The sequence below is a fragment of the Nicotiana tomentosiformis genome, chromosome 9, assembly GCF_000390325.3.
Source record: "Nicotiana tomentosiformis chromosome 9, ASM39032v3, whole genome shotgun sequence".
Taxonomy (NCBI): domain Eukaryota; kingdom Viridiplantae; phylum Streptophyta; class Magnoliopsida; order Solanales; family Solanaceae; genus Nicotiana; species Nicotiana tomentosiformis.
This window is the reverse complement of record NC_090820.1, coordinates 86,101,415-86,122,525: the sequence shown is the minus strand read 5'-3', so window position 1 is coordinate 86,122,525 and position 21,111 is coordinate 86,101,415. Positions and strand designations below refer to the sequence as shown.

The 21,111-nt window shown below is 36.4% G+C and overlaps 1 protein-coding gene across 1 annotated transcript; it reads right to left on the bottom strand.

Annotated features, from left to right (window-relative positions):
• Positions 1–15,045: 15,045 nt before the first annotated feature.
• LOC104111706 (glucan endo-1,3-beta-glucosidase 13) lies at positions 15,046–17,439 on the bottom strand. Its single transcript, XM_009621461.4, has 3 exons — positions 17,114–17,439; positions 15,903–16,997; positions 15,046–15,323 (listed from the first exon to the last, which is right to left on the bottom strand). The coding sequence occupies exons 1-3, from the start codon at positions 17,157–17,159 to the stop codon at positions 15,292–15,294; spliced, it is 1,173 nt and encodes a 390-aa protein (XP_009619756.1). The 5' UTR covers positions 17,160–17,439; the 3' UTR covers positions 15,046–15,291.
• Positions 17,440–21,111: the final 3,672 nt, after the last annotated feature.

Genomic DNA, 21,111 nt, shown 5'->3' with positions numbered 1-21,111 from the left:
TTTAAGTCAAAACATGGCAATATATATGTCTAATGTTAATACAACGTTCTAAGCTTTAAGCAGATTAATATTTCTTGTTTTTGTTTTTTTGGAAAAAGGGCCAAAAATACTACTCAACTATGAGAAAATAAAGTAAATTTGCCCTCAATTTGAATATGATCACAAATATGTCCTTATAAGTAGTGGAATGGCTCAAATTTATCCCTCAACCATGAAAAATAAAACATTTACCCTCTATTTGAATTTGGTCTTAGATATGCCCTATTGTTAGTGGACTGGCTCAAATATGCGCAAAAGTAACGGACCTCGAACTTTTTTTTCACCCATTTAATAGATATTTTATTATTGAGATGGAGTGCCACCTTGTCCAACAAAATCAAAATTCCAAAATATTTCTTATATATGATTTTAATCAAAGAAATTACACAGTCCCAAGATGGTTAAAAGAATCGAATTACATCTAATTGCTCATCATATTCCTTTTTTTTTCCCATCATTAACAAACATTTTACTTTCTAGAAGTTTAATAGCGATTAAATAGAATCTTTGCATGAGCACTTCAATTCTTTAGATGGCTTGGTCAAAGTGGTTCAACAGTTATACTCCTAATGAGCTACTACAGTAGGAATTAGAGTGGTTGAGTTGTGGTAATCCAAATTCTAAGTTTATTATTTGGAACACCTGGCTGGCTGGCTCCAGTCTTACGAGTTCTGAACATCCTTTAAAAATAAAAAAAAATAAAAAAAACACAAAAAAAAAAATAAAAAAATGGACCCTTAGTTATTAGTAAATTAATTTTAGTCCCTGTGATTTAGAACTAAATACATTTTAACTTTCACTTCATTAAAATATTTATTTTTTTATCCCTTATTATTAGAAATATGTAACGTTTATACTATTTTTTAGAATTATATTACCATAAATATGGAATGATAATACAAATTTAATATAATTCGTAAAATAATGATGTAATGATGTATAATTCATTAAATTTATAAAGATTCACAAACAGATGGATCAAAAGTGAACATTTCAACTAATTAAAGATTAATTTTGCTTAGTCGGATATAATAAGGACCAAACTATATATTTATCGATATTTGAGGGACTAAGAATGTAAAACTTCGTTAGAGAAACACAAAAACAAAAACAAAAACAAAAACACCACTGGGCTCCGGCGAGCTTTGTCTGTACAAATAGTTACAGAAGTCTAGGAAAAGAAATGTTTCGTTAAAATAGCACGTGTTAGCCAGTTTTTGTACTGTTAATTAAAAAATAGTCATCATTTGTAAAGTCATAAAAAATAGTCACTATTTTGCTGCAATACGGAAACTTTCAGCATAATATACTGGAGATTGGAACACCTGTGTATGAACTTTCAGCATATTAGGTTGGAACTCCAGCACAAGGAAAGTTCCAGCATAATATACTAGATATTGGAGCACATGTGTATAAACTTCCAACATATTATGTTGAAACTGAAGCACATTATGAAATTCCAGCATGTTATACTAGAAGTTCACATGCAAAAAATTTGAACTCCAGAATATTATGCTGGAATATTTTTCGGATTTTGGACAGTATTTTTGTTCAGATTTATCTTTATATGAAAAGTGGCTAAATTTCGATTACTTTTGAAAATATGACTATTTTTTAATTACCACATACAAATCTGGCTATTTTTTAATTTTACCCGCTTTATGCTTGTGGTAGGAAAAGAACAGGGCCGGAGTTAGCATCCCCACAATTCAGCTAGAGTGTTTTTACACGTTTGATCCTTTTTTAACTATTATTTTAAAAAATAGCATCATTTATTATTTATTCCATAAAGAGCATTTTTTTTCATTATTAGCATATTATAAATATTAAGCTCAGTATTAATAAGTTAACTGACTCACTAATCACGGAAAGTACTTTTTTTTGTCCATCTCCATTCTCCCTTTGTATATCAAGTATCACTTTAATTCAAAATATATTTTTATGCATATAATTTTTGTATATTTATTTGTGAAGTGCCATCTTATTTTAAGATATTTTTAATGTATATTTCAAATATATTTTATATGTCAAGTGCCATTTTAATTCAGGATGTGTGTGTATATATATATATATATATATATATATATATATATATATATATACACACACACATATATATATTGTGCCATCTTAATTAAATTTAAGATATATTTTTTATGTATATTTTACATGTCTAAGTGTCATCTTAATTGAAGATGTATTTTTTTATGTATATTTTATATGTGTTAATTCAATGTGTGTGTGTGTGTGTGTGTGTATATATATATATATATATTTGAGATGGTAATATATTGTATATTATAATAAAATCAGTACATAGGTTGTACTGAAACTTTATTTACAAGTGAGTAGCCAAAAGAAAAAAACTTGGACCTCGGGCCTAACAAGATTTTAGGACATCTAGGGTTGATCCAGTATCTTCTGCGTAGATCTGCTTACACCAAAAGCAAAAAAAGTAAAACACAATTAAACTTGATCTTCTGCACAGAATTTCTTCTATCCTCAAAACATCTGGAATTCCTTTCTTTCCAGATTGTCCACCAAATACATGCTGGATAGTTCCCCATCTATTTCTTTCTCTTGCTCCAGTTCCACCTTCATCCTAACTGAAAAGAACTTCAGTAATCTTACTAGGCATTGTCCAAGCTATGCCCCTGAGATTAATAAAGATCTTACATAACTGGTCAGTTATCTTGCAATGTAAAAATAGATGGCTAACTGTCTCAACATCTTCTCCGCATAAGTGATATCTTGAGCACAATTGAATCCCTCTCTTTATAAGATTGTCTTGTGTCAGAACAACCTCCTTTGCTAGTAACCGAGAAAAATATGCTACCTTACAGGGAATCTTGATTTTCCATATATGCTTTCAAGGCCAGTTATTAATCTGCTGGTTAGCTTGATTCAGGATCTTGTATGTTGTATTCACCTTATAGATGCCACTGTTATTTCCCTGGCACCTTATTGTGTCCACCCCACTATGTAAACCTATGAATCTTTCCAGATGTTTGTAGAAGTTAGTCATCCTGGCCACCTCCCAATCATTCAAACTTCTTCTAAAAACAAGTGTCCATACTTATGGGGACCATATTTCAGCTACTATGTTGTGTTGATGTTGTGCCAGAAGATACATATCAGGGTAGAGGTCCTTTAAGCATCCATCTCCCAATCAGTTATCTTTCCAGAATGAGGTTTTATTGTCATCTTGCACTTTGATGGATGAGTGGTTCTTTAGAATAGGCCAGAATGACCTGATGGATCTCCATAAGCTAACTCCATATGATGTATTTACATCCTTTGTTATCCACTTGTCTTCCTCACCATATTTGGCTTTGATCACATTACCCCATAAGGTTTGGGGTTCTTGAGAATACCTCCATAGCCATTTCATCTTGAGAGTCTTTGCTATGATCCTTCAAATTTCTGATGCCTAGTCCACCATGAGCTTTGCCAACTATACGAGATTTCCACTTGACTAAGTGAAAACCTTTTTTTTCTCTGTTCCCTTTCCACAAAAAGGTTATTCCTAGTTTGTCCAATCTCTGTATGACTCTTGCAGAAATAGGGAAGAGTGACATCATATATGTTGGGAGTGCATCTAAAATTGAGTTGATGACGGTGAGTCTTCTTTCCACTGATAGGTACTGGATTTCCATCTGTAAAGCTTCTTCTCATACTTTTCAATAACATTGTTCCATATCTCTTTGGATTTAGATTTGGCACCCAAAGGCATGACAAGATAGACAGTAGGTAGAGTTTCTACTTCACCTCCCAAGATTAGTGCCAATTGTTCCATATCAAGCACTTCATTTATTAGGTAAAGATAACTCTTTTTCCAATTAACATGAAGTCCTGAAATCCCGTCAAACAGTACTAGAATAACTTTTAGAAACCTCAGCTACACTTTTTTTGCGTCGCAGAAAATTAATGTGTCATTAGCATATTGAAGATGTGTGATTTTCAGACTATTGTTTCCACTTCTAGCTACCTCAAAACCTTTGATCCACCCATTGCTTTTTGCTTTTTTAACCATGGTACTCAGACCTTCCATGACTATTATGAAGAGAAAGGGAGATAAAGGATCAACCTGCCTTAAACCTCTATGGGCAGGAAAAAAACCCTCAGGAGATCCATTTATGATGATTGAAAATCTGACAGTGGAGATACACTATTTCATCCAATTGATCCATTTTACCCCAAAACCTATTTGGCATAGCATATTTAACAAGAAATTCTAGTTTACATGATCATATGCTTTTTGGATGTCTAGTTTACAAAGAATTCCTGGCTTTTTCTGTTTAGTTCTTGAATCCACAGCTTCATTGGCAATCAGAACAGCGTCCATTATTTGCCTTCCTTTGATGAAAGCCATATGTTGTGAATCCACCAATTTCTCCATCACTTCTTTAAGCCTCTCTATCAAAACTTTTGAAATTAGCTTATATACATTGACTATCAAGCTTATAGGCCTGAAATCACTCAGTCCTTTGCACCTACCTTCTTGGGGATCAGGGCTATATATGATGCATTATAACTTTTTTCAAAGATTTCTTGTGAGTGAAAAATTTGGAAAACCTCCATAATGTCCTGCTTCAATACATCCCAGCACTTGATAAAAAACCCATTGTGTAACCATCAGGTCCAGGATCCTTGTCCACTATACACATCTTCAAACATTCTAACACCTCTTGTTCATCAAAGCTTCTTTGTAAGAACTCCTTTTCTTCTTCAGATATTTTAGGACATATATCATAGTTGCACACAGGTCGCCACTCTTCATTCTCTGTATATAACTTTTTTTAAAAGTCAATGATCTCAACATTGATTCTTTGTGGCTCTACAATTGTTTCTTCTTGGATAACTAACTGATCAATGTTATTGCTACTCTTATGTGCATTAGCAGTTTTATGGAAGAAACTTGTATTCATGTCCCCATCCTTAAGCCAAAGAGCTCTGGATCTCTGCCTCCATGCGATTTCTTTATTTTTCAGGTGTTCCTCATATTCCTTGAGAAGAGAAGCCTTCTTCATTGATTCCTCTCTATATTCCAGAGTAGAGTCCAACATTGCTAATTGATTTAGCATGTTGGTCTTTTGCAATCCCAAATTTCCCTGGTTACTTCTACTCCATTCCTTCAGCTTGCCATTGAGTGCTTTCATTTTACAAGCTAAGATGAAATCTGGCCTCCCTGAATATTCAAAAGATGTCTGCCATTCTTTGATTCTATCTATTAAGCCTTCTGTGTTCAACCACCAGTTATCAAACTTGAAGTATGACTTGGTGTGCTCCCAAGAACCACATTATAAAGACACAGGAACATGGTCAGAGATTAGTCGTTGGAGGAGGGATTGCTTGATGTTCCTAAAAGTGTCATCCCATTCTTCAGAGATCAGAATTCTATCAAACTTAAGGAGATTATTTGATTATCCCCTTTGAACCAGGTGTAGACACCTCCTTCTAGTGGAAGATCGATCAGATTCATATCATCTATAAAATCTAAAAATTCCACCATAGCTCTAGATCTCCTAAGGCAGTTCCTTTTCTCAGAAGAAAATCTGGTAACGTTAAAATCACCACAAACAGCCCATGGGCCCTCCACCAAATCCCTCACAGCTCCTATCTCCAACCAAACTTTCCTCTTTTCAATATTACAGTTTGGGGCATACACCCCTGTTATGTGACATTCAAAGTTCTGCAAGAGTGCCTCAAATTTGCATGTGAGTGTATAGGCTCCAATTTGAATGACTTCCGCTTTTCAGATTCTACAATCCCATAACATTATAATGCCCCCTCTAGAACCACTAGACTCCAGACAAGCAATCCTCACACATCACCCTCCCCAAATCTGCCTAACAAGCTCTTGTATTTCCTACTCAAGTTTAGTCTCCTGAAAACAGGTAATATTTGCGTTCCAGAGTTTAACTAAACTCTTTAATATCCTTCTTTTAGCCAAATTACTAAGTCCCCTTACATTGCATGAAACTAGTTTGAACTTCATTGATCAGCTAGTGTCAGGATTTTTCCCCTAAATCTTTTCCCGTTGCTCTGGAATTTAACATCAAAGGAAACCAATCCTTTCAGCTCGTGTGGCCCTTTGAATCTGGTTTTCTTGATGTCCAGTGTTGGCTCTATCCTTCTAGCTTATCTACAACTATCTATCTGCATAAGTAATTCCAAAGCTTCTTCTTCATGTCCCTGAAAATCTACCCCAAACATTTTGCTCAGTTTGAGCAAACGTTGATGAACCCATAAGGTCGCATCCATCTCTTTCTCCAGAAAAGACTCTTTGATGCTGAACCAGAAGGGGTTCAGCATACTCGACTTCCCAATTTTCCCCACTACAATTGAGATCTAGTTGATTCTCACACTCAATTTTAGAAATAAGATGATGTTCCCTAGTTACGATTAGTGGCAGAGTATCATTTACCTTCATCTCTTGTAACCCTTTCCGTTCTTCTTCTCTTGGCTCCTCTATCATCATCATCTCCGCATGTGGTGAACTCCCCAAGTTTGCAACTATAAAAAATGAACCTCTGCTGATTTTCCTGGTTGACTTCATGTTGTGAATGCAAAATAACTTTCGTCTCTTCTAGAAAAGAGTCGAATCTTGTGATCTCTGTGGGCTCCATATATGATTTATTAAAGATTACTTGGGTTGCACAGTCAGGCCCAATTGTATTTTTAATAGCTGGCCCATTGTTGGGCACACTGGATTGGCCCAAAAGTAATGGTTTTTCTCCCAAACCATCCTCCTGCATTGCACATGCCTTTCCCTTATTTTTGTTAATGTACTCAGTACACCCCACGTGGTACTTACCCGTCCCATCTACAGCTAAAAGGCTATCATGTACCCCTTCTACCTTGTAGGTTATCTTTGTCCGACGGTTCTTCAGAGGCTTTGATCCTGTGTCATCTCCGGTTATTTCCCTGAAAATCTCTGGCCCTAGTTCAAAGCGAGTTTTTCTTTCAGCCCATATTGGTATGAAAAATTTAACCCCCTCTCTCTCAATGACTACCTCGTTTGGTATATTCCGGCCATCTCCTGCCACTTGAATTCTTGCCCACTTGAGATGGTTTTTGAGTTATGTCTCTTCTTCCGTAGCTTTCCACCCACCACAAAGGTCTCATATTTCTTTGAAAATATTTTGTGACCACAGATGTAGGGGGACTCACATGGCTCTGATCTAGGTACTTTTTACAGATATGGAGCTAGAAAGATAACCGGTGATGAGGTTCCACCATTCGAGATAAAGCTTGAATTTCTTCCACCTCCACTCTCCTGGAGAATTTGCTCAGCCATGTTTCTGTTGGGGAACTCAAACAGAAAAAGATTCTCAGCCATCTCATACATGTTCACTCCAAATGTTATTTTTCACGTTATACATACCCATCTTCGAATGTCTGATAGTGTAGGTCTCTCAGTTGTTTCCTTCCCAAAGTACCCAATGATACATCTTGTCAGAAGTCCGTTATCCTTCATCCCATTTGGCTCCAGGATCGTGATACTTCTTTTATTAGTGCTGACAACTGCTTCATGAAGGATGTTTGATTGCCATTTACTCTTTTGTACTGCTTTGGCATAAGGGTAATTTGCTTCAGAAAGTCTGAGTGGCCCTGTGAAATTGAGTTGGGGGGAGTATTTAATAAACCTTTCTATCTTAAATGCAATGTCTCTCCATCCTGCATTCAAAGCAAGTTCAGGGATTATAATGACCTCACGATTGTCTCTTTTCAAAGACAATATACTCATGTATTTCCCATGGTTATTGTACTTCCTAGTACAAAAATATTCAGTTAGTCTGTTCTTATTCTTCCATCTCCGTACCATATTCTTCTAGTCATTAGAAGTTTCTTTGAGCACATTACAGACCCATTCCATAGTTATTTTGCTTAACGTGGAACATCTCATCATATTGCGACTTCTCTCCACCCAATCGAACCATGTATCACTGTTGGAGGTCCATCTGGTGATATCAAAAGATTTGAAACCAGCGTTAAAATAAATTATGTTTTCCCCCATAAGAAATAAGTTTTGTTTAGGAGAGTTTAAAGGAAAGGATAGTATCTCAGTAATCTCAGTGAGTGAAAACAGGGTATTGGAAGAAAAGATGTATTTTTCGGTACTGAACGATGCCGGATTCTGCAGTACTCAAATGACGGAAAACACTGTTCACACCGAAAAATATAAAAGTGGTCGAAATTTGATTTTAATTGGATGGGTAGGCTCGGATTTGCGAGGAGAAGAGACTGTTCTGAAGAAATATTCCCAAACCGATGCCGGATTCTGCAGTACTCAAATGCCGGAAAATATTGTTCACACCGAAAAATATAAAAGTGATCGGTATTTGATTTTAATTGGATGTGTAGGCTCGAATTTGCGAGGAGAAGAGGCTGTTCTGAAGAAATATTTCCAAATTCTGGCCGGAAACAGTGTCACGCATCGGCGCGTGGACCGCCGAAAAACTCCTTCCGGTGGCGCGTGAGGGTGCGTGGGTCCTTTTCTGCCGGAGATGTTTTTTGAGGGTTGTTCGTGGAGGGGATATCTCTATTATAAATGGGAAAAAGAAGGGTTAGAAAAAGAATAAGAGATTGGGCGGGAGGAAAGACTCCATCTTCTCTCTAGGGTTTTGGTTTTCTTTTAAAATTTCAATGTATATTTTTTATATATATATTTTTATATATTAACGTATATTATTATCGAAGTAAGATCTTTATATTAAGAAAGGAAGAAATAAGGAAGAGAAAAATTTAAGAAAGATAATTAAAAAAAAATGAAACAAATTTTGAAAATATATTGGCTACCGCAGAAAATAAAATTAAGAAGATAAAGAAAAAGAAGGAAAGCTAATAGATAAAGAGAAAAAAAGGCATGATTTTTGCACAAAGAATTATTGATTTTCTATTCAAATTACTTATGTTTAGGGATTAATAATTAATATTCTTATTTTAAATAAATTGTGTGGTACAAATATAAATATTTTTATGAAACAACTTTAATATTGGATTTAATTTGTTATATTTTTTTAAAACCGTATAGTAAAGTTAACTTCAGTTAGACGGGGACGGTCCAGTTTGATAAACCAAATCCTTGTCTGGGGACCGATAATAAAGATCCCCAGCAACTGGGGATCTTCTGACGGTGAATTCCAACTATAATTCGTTTCTTCTTTTCAAGAATATCATTCTTTTAACTGTTAGAATTTCGTGCCATTGTTGAATCAGTCTGAAGCTTTGATTCTCCCTGATATTGAGCCAACTTCTACGAGGCACTAAGGGTTTGTGGCAGAAAATCAATTTTTTTCATGGATCCCAAATACGCAGGAGAAACCTTTAAGTAATTTCTGTTTTTGAGTTACTTTCCTCTTTCCTTATAATGTTCTGCTTGTGTGAATGATGTATTTTTTTCTTGTGAAGGCATCTGGAGAAAGAAAGTGAACTACTCTTGAATGCCCATAAATCAATGTCAGATGAATTGCACAGACTTCAGGTATTCACTTTAACCTTTTACTCTTCTTTTACCAAATTACCAACCAAAAAAGAGAACCTTTCTACTTGAACAGTAATCATATATTGATAGGAAAAACAGATATACAAACTCTAACTTGCAAGATAAGAGAATCTCTTTAAGTATATATTTTTTTATACCGATAAATTCCCGTGGCCAATGGTGCACAGCTTGAACACTTAAATATACCAGGTTTTTGCCCAGGGGCCGTGGCGGATGCAGCTTATAAGTATCATGTTTGTTGCTATCGACATGGAGCATAAATTAATGTGTAAAAATTTACTAAAATTACAAAAAGTAGTTGATATGAACCCATAGTTTTAAAAATATAGTGAGTTCAAAGCTAAGAAACTTAAAAGGTTGAACTCATAGAGCTTAAATCATGAATCCGTCTTTATATTTGTCTGTAGCCCGTGACGTGCGCCTAACCAAAACATCAAACATCACGGTTTGCGCTCTTACCACTAGATCAAAGCCGGCGAGAATTTCTTAAGTATTTCCAAGTAAAATTGCTAAGGTATTGAGACTCTAGCTAAGTATCCTAGACTACTTCAAAATGTATAAATGGATGGACAAAACATTATTTTGTTTATCCTACTTTGATATCATGGTTTGGTTTTGCATACGTATTGAGAGCTTAGTATATATTGACAAAACATGTGGCACTGACTATTGTTTATCCTACTTTGATATCATGGTTTGGTTTTGCATACGTATTGAGAGCTTAGTATATATTGACAAAACATGTGGCGCTGACTATAAAATTGGACCTTTTTTTTGGGGGGGGGGGGGAGGGGGTGGTAAATAAGAAATTTTACTACCAACTGAGGAAATTACAGCTCAAGAAGAAAAGAAAATAGCAAACTGGACTACCCCAGTTTTGCACTCCAACACTACTCAGTTCATCATGTCAAATAGTCTACAATCCTTACAAAGCAGGATAAAGTTTATAGTATTTAATGTACTGTTAAGCTTCTTGCACATGCTGCCTTTCACAAAGACCTCTTGAGTGATCATCTTGATAATTTCTGCAGGTTGTCTTCTCTTGCTCTGAAACACCACCATATTCCTTTCTTGCCAAATAAAATACTCAGTTGCTGCCAAGGTTGTTCTGTGTATGGTGGCTGATGCACTCTTCTCTCTGCAACTACTTTCAAGCCATTGCATTTCTTCAGTCCACTCCATAGCATTCCTTGATATACCTTGTCATTCCAATAGCTTTCCCCAAATAGAAGCAGATACAACATATCTGAAGAATAGACGTTGAGTACTTTCCAATGGTAACTGAAATAAAGGACATATCTGATCCACCACAATTCCCCAGTGAGCTAGTCGATCCTTTGTATATAACCTTCCATGAGCCACCATATTCACTATGATCAGCCATTTAGGGGATCCTGGGTTGTTGCATATTAATCTTCTCCAAGTATCCTTTGTGTGCTCTCCAAGCATCTTCAGATACATCTGTTTGATTGGGATAGATTTCAAGTAACATATCAGTTTGGCCTGTTATTTTTTTGTGTATATCGTAATATGTATCAGAGGACATTATTTTGGGATGGCCATAAAATGAAAGAACACATTCAAAATACTAGCATTAGATATATGAAAATCATAAAGAAAGAAAAAAAATGTAATGTACACTTGTAGTTGAAAAGTAGTACAGATGTTATGTGTTATGAAATTTCTGCAGTCACGGAAACATTTTTCAAACGATATATCTTTTAAGGTGGTGGGAGTTGGGTTGGGTGAGGAAAGGGAAGGGAGAGACTCAACCCTTAATAGCAATGCCCTTGGTTAGGGGCACATTCAATCTAGTAACGTGCACCATTGCTTTCTGCTCTTTCGTTGTTTTATATGCCACATCAATAATTTCGAAAGTCCTATTGATATTCTGGCTTCTGTGAGAGCAAAGTCTTCCTTATTAGCTGTTTTTTTTCATTTGCATTTCAATTTAATGTATCAATTTTGCATGTCGGCTGCTTTTAGGTTGAGGAAGAAATGTTGATGCGCAAGTTCTATGAACTTATGACTGCTCATGGTCTAAATAAAAAGGTATATTCATCACACTTGTAGAAAAGCTTTGTGGTCAAGTCTCTTTGTTATCTTAGTTCCTATATCTGCTTTATAGTTGTTTCAATGTGAAGGACCTTCTCAACCCCTAGTATTGGAGTCTTTGAATCTCTAGTAAAGGGAATACTCTTATTTCTTTTGTCTTCCCAACTCTCCCTTTCGTCTTTACGGCACACAAAGGAATGATTTAACTAGTCCGAGTTCTGAGAATTCGCATTAAGCATGACATTTTTAATTGCATAACTTTCTGTTTGCTTCCAATGGGTATAGGTAACTTGCTAAATTTGATGCCACTGCTAAGTTATTTTGTGAGATACTGTGTACTTATTGGGAAGTACAACTTTGACTTAGCAATCTACTTGACTCCTGGTCCCGAGTTGTTGAAAAGTTTTTAGGTGCAGTTGTTAAATATGTAATGTGTGTCAAAATGGATACTTGCTACCATTTAATTAGAGCCCAAACAGAAGAGGCATGGTTGAAACCGAGTTCAGTCATTTTGACCAGATAAGTTGAAGATATATGGGGTCTTTATGCAGTTAGTGTTTTAATTTCAAATCAATGCTGAAAGTTGGAACCCAAAAAGCTCTATGCAAGAATGCTCAACTGATGTGTATAGAGCTCTCTAGCACATATGTCAGAACATGAAAGAACTTCTAGTTAAGACAATCTGTGCTAAGAAGATTATAGATGCGGATATCCATGGTAAAAGCATAATAGCTGAAAAGAGATAATTATGCAATTGAAACCTTGGAACTGGTGAATTTTTGCGATTCACAGAGTAGCTTTTACCTTAGTATCCCTCCTGCTCTTTTCCCTACTTGTTTAGTCTTTGGTTCTAATACACTAGCCAACCCTCATCTTTTGCAGAAAGGTTTCAATGATAATGCTGATGAAAGGCAGAATGGCCTGCAAGGAGCAGCGGCTGACGTGACTAATGGTGCTGATGAAAGGTAGAATGGCCTGGAAGGAGCTATCATTGATATTGACGAATGATGATCATTAAGGTATAAGCGAGTTAAATAGATATTCTGTTCCTAAGTTATCTGTATAGAAATCCATTTTTAGCATTCTACACTTACAGTATGTCATTTGGGTGGTCAACTCCACCATTCTAGTCCATCTTGATTTTCACCTCTTCACTACTCGGCATATGTTTTCTTTTTCTGTTTCGCCTTTTTTAGGCTCGCATTGTTCTAGATGCTTTTTGATTACTTCTCAGTTCTCACTTACATCTCTCAGCTCTATAGAAAGCAATATGCCTTTTGATAGCATAGATGATACAAGCCTTTTTCTATGTCTCTGTGTACAGGTTTATACTTGCTTAGTACCTTAGTCAGCACAGCTTATTATAACACCCCCTGTCCCACATTGGACAAAAGGGGGGCTTGGACAGCTTATAAACCCTTTGCCTCATGAGCTAGCTTTTGGGGTTGAAGTTAGGCGGGTTTGTGACAAGGTGAGATTATAGCAAGCCTCACCTCGTTTCAAGCTAGTGTCGTAGTTGAGTGTTGGACGACAGCAAGAGCAGTGTTAATTTGGGTGGGGGCGGTGTAAAGTCTAGTGCCATATCAGACAAGAAAGGGAGGCCTGGGGAGCTTATAAGCAGTCTGCAATGCTTTATCTCATGAGCTTTTAAAGTCGAAGTTATGCGGGTAAATAAGATTATGCTTAAATAATTGTGCTATATGGAGTTTGCACTATTAAGTTGAAGGATTTATAGACCTCAAACCACTCACCCTTCACACAAACGAGAGAGAGAATTGAATGGTGAAGGAGCTATCATCAACATGATGAATGGTGATCACTATGTATAAATTGAGTTAGTTAGCTATTTGATTTCTAAGTTATCTGGATAGGAAGTCCATTGTTAACATTCTACTCACGCAGTATGTCATTTGGAGGGTCAACCTCATCTTTCTGTCCCATCTTGATTTCCCCCCTTCATCACTCAGCATGTTTTCTATTTTGTTTGGCCATTTCTTTTAGAAGGTTTTTGATTGCTTCTCACGTAGAGCTCTCTGCTTCTTACATAGTAATATCTGCTATGTGCTTTTTGACAGAATAGATGATACTGGTATGGCTACATCTTGGCTTCAGCCATTACCCATATCTCTGTCCAGTTTGCACTTAGCTTAATACTTTCATCAGCTTATTGTAATACCTAGTCCCACATCGGATAAGAAAGAGAGGCCATGACAGCTTATAATAATTCACATCATGAGCTAAATTTTACGGATAGGGGTGTAATGCTCAGTTCTATGTCGAATAGAGAAGAGAGGCTTGCACAACTTTTAACCAGTCTGCAATCTTTCAACTCATGAACTAGCTTTAGGATTGAAGTTAGGCAAGTCCGTGACATTATATGCTCAAACTTGTGCAATGTAGAGTTTGAACTATTAAGTTGAACGACCCCCCCACACACAACCCAAGCACATACACACAAAGGAAAAAATTGAATGGTAAAGAACATATTAGAAGTTGGTTAGATTTTCTGGAAGCTGGCCTTATATTATTCGCAGGTAGCCACCATTTATAGTCTTAAAAAAATAAAGAAATCAGTCAATGCATTAAAAAAACATGGTTGAATTGAAGTCATTTCGTTAAAGACGAGTGTCCAATGGATAATTCAAAAAAATGAACTTGCTGAGTTTTTGCAAATGCGCGGACAAGGCATCACATTATGCTGCAAAAACTTGAGCATGGTCTCCGCCCATCTCTTGTAACCAACCTCCTTTACCAAGTTTGGTATTACATGTCTGATATGATCAAGAAGCAAACCAATAAGAAGTTGGCCCATCACAAGTTTTATGTTATTCCTTTTTAACTGGTTTATTGCCCATCACAAGTTTTATGCTTCACTTTTTTTAATTCATTGCTCCCCTTCACCACGCCAATTCTCCACTCACAGAAACAAGCTGAGAGAGACCTTGAATCGAATTTGGAGCACAAAACTGTGGCAAATTTTCTTTCTACGGTAAGAATAGAAGTTAAATTCAACATGGCAAAACGTGAAAAGTATGGAGAACCAAGCGATTAACATTCCATCATTCATTTCTCTAGCGTAAAGCAATAGAGTACGTAGTAGGCATTTAGACAACATTTGATTGAAGTTGAAATAAAAGAGTATTCGAAGTACACAATATCTAGGAGGCGTTTGGAGAATATATGGTTGAATTTGAGGGGGGAAAATGGGCATTTGAAATTAGAAACTAATAAATGTCTTTGATTTTGGAGCATAGGAATATGACTTTGATTCTGGTCATAGACACTAGGATTCTAGGAGCATGTCCGAATCTTCATTGATCTGTCAACTCTTTTCAGTTGTTAACATGTTATGTATTATTAGCACATCATGCTTAGTTTACATTAATTTAAATGGCCTCTCTCACCACTCTACCAAAGAGTCGAGCAAAGGCAGGGAGACAAACTTTTAAGTAATAAAATTTAGGCTTAATATATGAAAAATGGAAGTGACAGAATAAAGAGTTTGTAGTGCCATGGGCTCATTTAAACTCCTAACTTCCCAGTTTGAGACATCATAAAGCAAATTCCTAATTCCTACAAATCTATACTAGAGCTAACACCAAAAAAAATATTTAACCTTTAATCCCTATTCTCTTCGTGGCAGCAGCTTCACTCCAAGCAATTTGCATCTCAAGTCCCAATTCATCTTATCATGCAAGAATGAATCGACAGTGGAGATAGCCTGCAATAATATACCAAAAATGTTCATTCATCTTCTATCCGTAGAAGATTTAGTTTAGGCCTAAAGTATCGAAGAGAATAAGAAATTAAGGGATTTTTCGCTGGAGGGGTTAGACAAAGTAATTCCAATATGAAGTCCAGTGTAAAAAATAGGGCAACTATTACAAAAAATATATATATTTCGGCTATATTTTGAGAACTACTGTACAGTGTCATTTAGGACTATAAAATGTTTTGTCGGAGGTATTAGGAAAACAATTATCAAATAACTTGTGCATCCTTTGGTTAGCCGTACAAGGAAAAAAATTCCACATAACTAATGCAACGTATATTAACAATATTTATGCATTTCTTTACGCGGAAAATATGTAAAAATAATAATAGTATATTAGCAATGCGAAGCTTAATATTTAAAGACAAAAATGTTCTTAAAATAGCTAAGTCCTAACTAACATGTCTATAATAATTTATTTATTTTTATTATTCACTTCATTGTACTATAATCCGGACATAACTAGCATTTGAATCAAACAACTCCCACTAATTCTCAAACTAGGGATAAACTGAAGAAAGTGCTTACTTGGGTCAGAGTTGATGAGCATAGCTGTTCCACCAAATCCACAAGTTCCACCATTACTTTTAGTTCTCTGCCAATAACTATTGAAAGCATAAGAAGCATGAGCTACAACAGTATCAGGGGAATAACAGTTTCCAGTTGGACTAATAGCTTCACAATCAGCACCTCCTTCACCACAAGCATAGTCTAAAGCTTCTTGCAAAGTCTCAGGTGGAACACTTGGCTTAGCTACACACCATAGCCCATTACTATGCACCCCTGTTGTTGGTGGAGCTGCTTCATGGGCCCCACCTCCATGAGATGGAATACAAGGTGGCAAGTGGGGTCCATTAAAAGGGCTTATAGGATTGAATACTGGAGGCATTTCAGGAGCAAAAGGAAGAGATAATGGTGGTGGTGAAATGGTTCCTATTAGTGGAGGAAGTGGACTGTTTGCAGCAAATGCTGGAGATGAAAAATCATGATTTGGGGCTAATGGGGTTGGCCTTTTAGGGATAGTGTATTTTGAGTCAAGAACTGAGAGCTTTCTACTCAAAGGTCTTGTTTGTTTTAGGTTCTCACTTATCAAGAAAATCTTGTTTTGGCTAAAATTTCCTAGCTTTTTGATAGACTCTAAATGATTATTCACTAAAGTTTCAATCTTTTCATCCAAATCTCTTGTTGAGCTCACTACATAGGGTGCATTAACTTGTTGAAAGAAGTGAAGGAGAGGTTTAATATATTCATCAGCCTTTTGAACATTGTAAAATCCAGAATCTTGGTCCAAACAGTTGGAAGAAAAAGAAGTAGAGACTTTGATTTCCGTATGCAAACCCCACCTTGTAAGAGAGTAGTAAATGTTCTTGACTGAAGGCAAGATTAAGCTCACTTTGTTTTTTTGTTCTTCATTGCACAAAAGAGCGTGACCAACAAGAATAGTAGTGATGTTAGTAGCTGGATATTGAGCAAGAACATTAGTCCTTAGCCACTTTTCAGCTTCAACAACACTAGTGTAGACATTTTTAAGGTCTTCAATAGGCAAAGAAACTGCAATAGAAATGCCAGTGTTTGGAAAACTCTGTAGTTGCACAAGATTTGAGTCACTCAGACCAACTGCAGCTGCAAAATTAATTAATAGAAACTTAGAACTTGAAGTGAAACAAGAAAACTACACATAGAAACAGCAAATAAACAATAGACAAGATTTTGGTAGAAGTTGAAGATCAGTTACATACCATTTAAAGCAAAATAAAGAAGGAAAAAATACCAGGGTTTAAACATTTTCTAGAGAGGAAATGCAGAATGAAGGAAATGGGGTTGGTTATAGTGTTAGAATTAGCTGAAATCTTGTGAGTTTTTTGAATAGAAAAAGCTGGAGAGGCGCAAAAAAGAAGTGGGGTGTAAAGGAAAGGTACTATTGGAGAGGTACAAGTCTCACAGTTTATTGTCCTTTGGCTTATTGTCTTGTAGCAGCTTTTGGAATCTGTGCTTTGAATGGTAGTACCAAGGTGCATGGTTAGTGGATTTTAGAAGAAAAAATAGTGAAGCGCGAGAAAGATTATTGGGGTATGGTAATTAATCTTTTACTGTTAACACAGAGACCCAAAACAGACACAAAGAGCAATCAAATGGGGTACAATGCAAAGCCAGAGAAAGAAGTTGCTTTCTTGCAGGCATCCAGCTGTTGTTTCTGCTCTGCTTTTGGACCATCGGTACAAGAGTCAAGGAGTTTCAGTGAAACGATGTCGTCTTCGGTAAAAGAACGGGACCTAAAAGTACGGACGGAAAAAGGTCAAATATATCTCTATACTTTCAAATATTGTTTATATTTAACTTCCGTTATATTTTCGGACCAGATTTACCCCTACAATCATCAAACTTTTAAAAATATCTCTTGATCTGTTAAGTAATCCAAAATCTCCCAAATTCTTTTTATTTAAATCACTTGTTCTCTTGCTCCATTATTTTCAAAAATTACTATTGATGTGAATACTAAAGTTGCTAAACTATACAAATTATTCATAATTTTTTTAAATTACCAATGCACTCATTTCTCTTGTAATAAATAAAATTGGTTTAAAATTTTATTTATTTTTAATTATATACACACCATAGAATTTAGTGGGTCTATTTATTATGTAGTATATGCAGTTGATCATCATGTATGTACATGTATATTCAAATATATTTTGTCATTACCTGGTTAGTATAGAGTTCGATCGACTAACTTAAGAGTGCATAATGTGTATGCATTTAATTAAAGCAAAGTTGAATTAGACAATGTAAAGTCTCCAAGGAACTTCAACTTCAATCAGTAATACTTGCAAAGTTTTCATACATTTGGTGCAACAAATTCATTAAAATTGGGATATTGTAAATACTTTTAGAATTTAGAAAATCTACCTAATTTAGATTTTTTAATTTACTATATTGTGGCCCCTATTGAGGACAAGATGCGGGAAGCGCGACTTAGATAGTTTGGTCATGTGAGGAGGATGAGCACAGACGCACTAGTGAGGGGGTATGAGATGTTGACATTGGAGGGCCTACGGAGAGGTAGAGGTAGGCCAAAGAAGAGGTGGGGAGAGATGATTAGGCAAAGACATGGCGCAACTTCAACTGACCGGGGACATGACCCTTGATAAGAAGATATGGAGGTCGAGGATTAGGGTAACAGAGTAGGTAGTCTAGAGTGTTTATAACAGTAGTATTGGCACGCTGTAACGACTCGATCAGTCGTTTTGAGCTCTAGTGCGTCGTTCGGTAGTTTGAGGCCCTAGGTAGCTTCACTTCAGGTATTGAATTTCGGGAAGTTCGAAGTTGATTTGGAAAGAAAATTCTCATTTCGGAAGTTTTAAGTTGGAACATTTGACTAAGGTCTGAATTTTGAGTAAACCACCTCGGCATCGGGATTTGAAAGTTCCAATAGGTTTCGTATGATGATTTCGGACTTGGACGTATATCTGGATTGGGTTTTGGGTGACTCGAAAGCATTTCGGTGCTTATTATGGAAAGTTAGCATATTGGAAGAATTTTATAAATTTGGGTTGAAGTGTATTTTGATGTTATCGATGTCCGTTTGAGATTCTGAGCCTAGGAATAATTCCGTATGGTGATTCTGGTCTTAGGGGCATGTACGGATGTGGATTTGGGGGTCTGTAGATCATTTCGGGGTCATTTGGCAAAAAAATAAAATTTGGAGGTTTTTGGGAAGTTTGACCGGGAGTGACTTTTTAATATCGAGTTTGAATTTCGATTCCGGAAGTTAGAGTAGGTATGTGGTGTCATTTGTGACCTGTGTGCAAAATTTAGGGTCAATCAGATGTGATTTGATAGGTTTCGGCGTCGGTTGTAGAAATTGGAAGTTTCAAAGTTCATTATGCTTGAATCCTTGTGCGATTCGTGTTTTTGATGTTGTTTGAGGTGATTTGAGGGTTCGACTAAGTTCATATTGTGTTATAGGACGTGTTGGTATGTTTGATTGAGTTCCTGGAGGCCTCGGGTGAATTTCGGGTGGTTAAAGTTTTGAACTTAAAGAATTTTGCTGAAGTTGGTTGCTGCTTGTGTAATCACACGTGCGGAGTGGGCACCGAAAATGCGAGCCCACAGAAGCGGTCAAGTAGGAAGCAGGTAGAGGTCACAGGTGCGAGGTCCTTTCCGCACCTGCGTGTGCGCAGATGCGGTGCAATTGGCACATAAGCGAGAATGAGTGGGGAGGTTGGTCCGCAGAAGCAGACGCTTTTGCGCAGATGCGCACTCGCAGAAGCGGGGTTGAGTCTGCTGGTCGGCAAGAGTGAATTCCACAAAAGCGGTGCCGCAGATACGGCTAGTGAATCGCAGATGCGAAAAATCGTCTGGGCAGAAGGTTCTTTTAAAAACGAGATTTGGCCCATTTTCTCTCATTTCTCTCTTGGTTTGGGCGATTTTGGAGAGTTTTAAGGGGAGATTTTCATCATCTATATCAAGGTAAGTGATTCCCGCGTATTGTGAGTTAAATACAAGATTTATATATAGATTTAGACATGAGAATTTGTAGAAATTTGGGATTTAAAGGAAAACCTAGCAATTGGTATTTTTGGATTTTGACCACGAAATTGGACATGTAATTGAGAATGAATCATATATTTGAGTTCGTAGTGTTATTGGTAATGATTATCTTCGGAAATTTTCGGAATCCGGGCACGTGGGCCCGAGGGTGACTTTATCAATTTTTCGAGCGGAGTTGGAAATTATTATAAATTGATTTTTTATGAGTATTAGAGTATATGTTCATGGAATTTCACATTTATTTACTAGTTTTGGAGTGACGGGCACCGGTTTGAGTTTTTAGAAAAGCTTTGGAGCTGGTTATGGAACTTCGGAGAGAGGTAAGTGTCTTTTCTAACCTTCTAAAAGGGAATTAACCCCATAGGTGAATTGATTTAATATGTACTTCTATTTGTAGGGGTTGCGTACGCACGAGGTGACGAGAGTTCGTACGTAGCTACTAATTATGCTTATGTTCGGGTAGTCTAGGACTCAAATCATGTTATACTTGCGATGTTTGTACCCTACTTGTTAATTTAATTGCTTAAATCATATTGGAACTTGATGAAGGAATTGTAAAAAGTTAAACTTCATTTACTTGAGTTTTGGATGGGTCACTTGATCGTTAATGAGAATTGGTGTTTCTTTGAATATTAGCCTCTTAATAATTTTGAATCGGTTGTTTATAAAGTATTTTATCTTCTTGTGGAGCGGGTCGAACGCCTCGGTAGTAGATAGATGCATCTATTGTTCATGTTGTTCGACCCTCGGCAGTGCACAGTTTATGTATTTGTATGTTGGTTCGGGTCGTACGACCTCGATATAATTCGTGCGTAATAATTCTTGGAGTCCAATTATAATTGATATTGTTTTTCATTAGTTTGAGAGATTAATTTGTTAAATGATGAAAATTAATTTGGGATTTACTATCAGTGAAAGAATTATTTATTTATTTTTTGTTATTGAGTTTTCAGTTGTATTTACATAATCCATGCTTAATTATAATTTCGGTATTTTATTGTTAGCCTATAGTAAATGTCGAAGTCGACCCATCGTCACTACTTCTTCGAGGTTAGACTAGATACTTACTTGGTACACGTTGTTTTACGTACTCATGCTACACTTGCTGCACATTTTGTGCAAGTATATTTATGTCTAGTGGTCTTGTGGATGCAGAGGCGCGGCTATTGCGGGGACTTAGGTGAGC

Bases quoted from the DNA above. Each gene is read 5' to 3' on its own strand.
- LOC104111706 (XM_009621461.4), bottom strand. From the start codon at position 17,159: ATGTTTAAACCCTGGTATTTTTTCCTTCTTTATTTTGCTTTAAATG. The intron at 16,998-17,113 runs GTATGTAACTGA...TTAATTTTGCAG, and splicing joins TCTTTATTTTGCTTTAAATG to CTGCAGTTGGTCTGAGTGAC. The intron at 15,324-15,902 runs GTAAGCACTTTC...ATATTATTGCAG, and splicing joins GCTCATCAACTCTGACCCAA to GCTATCTCCACTGTCGATTC.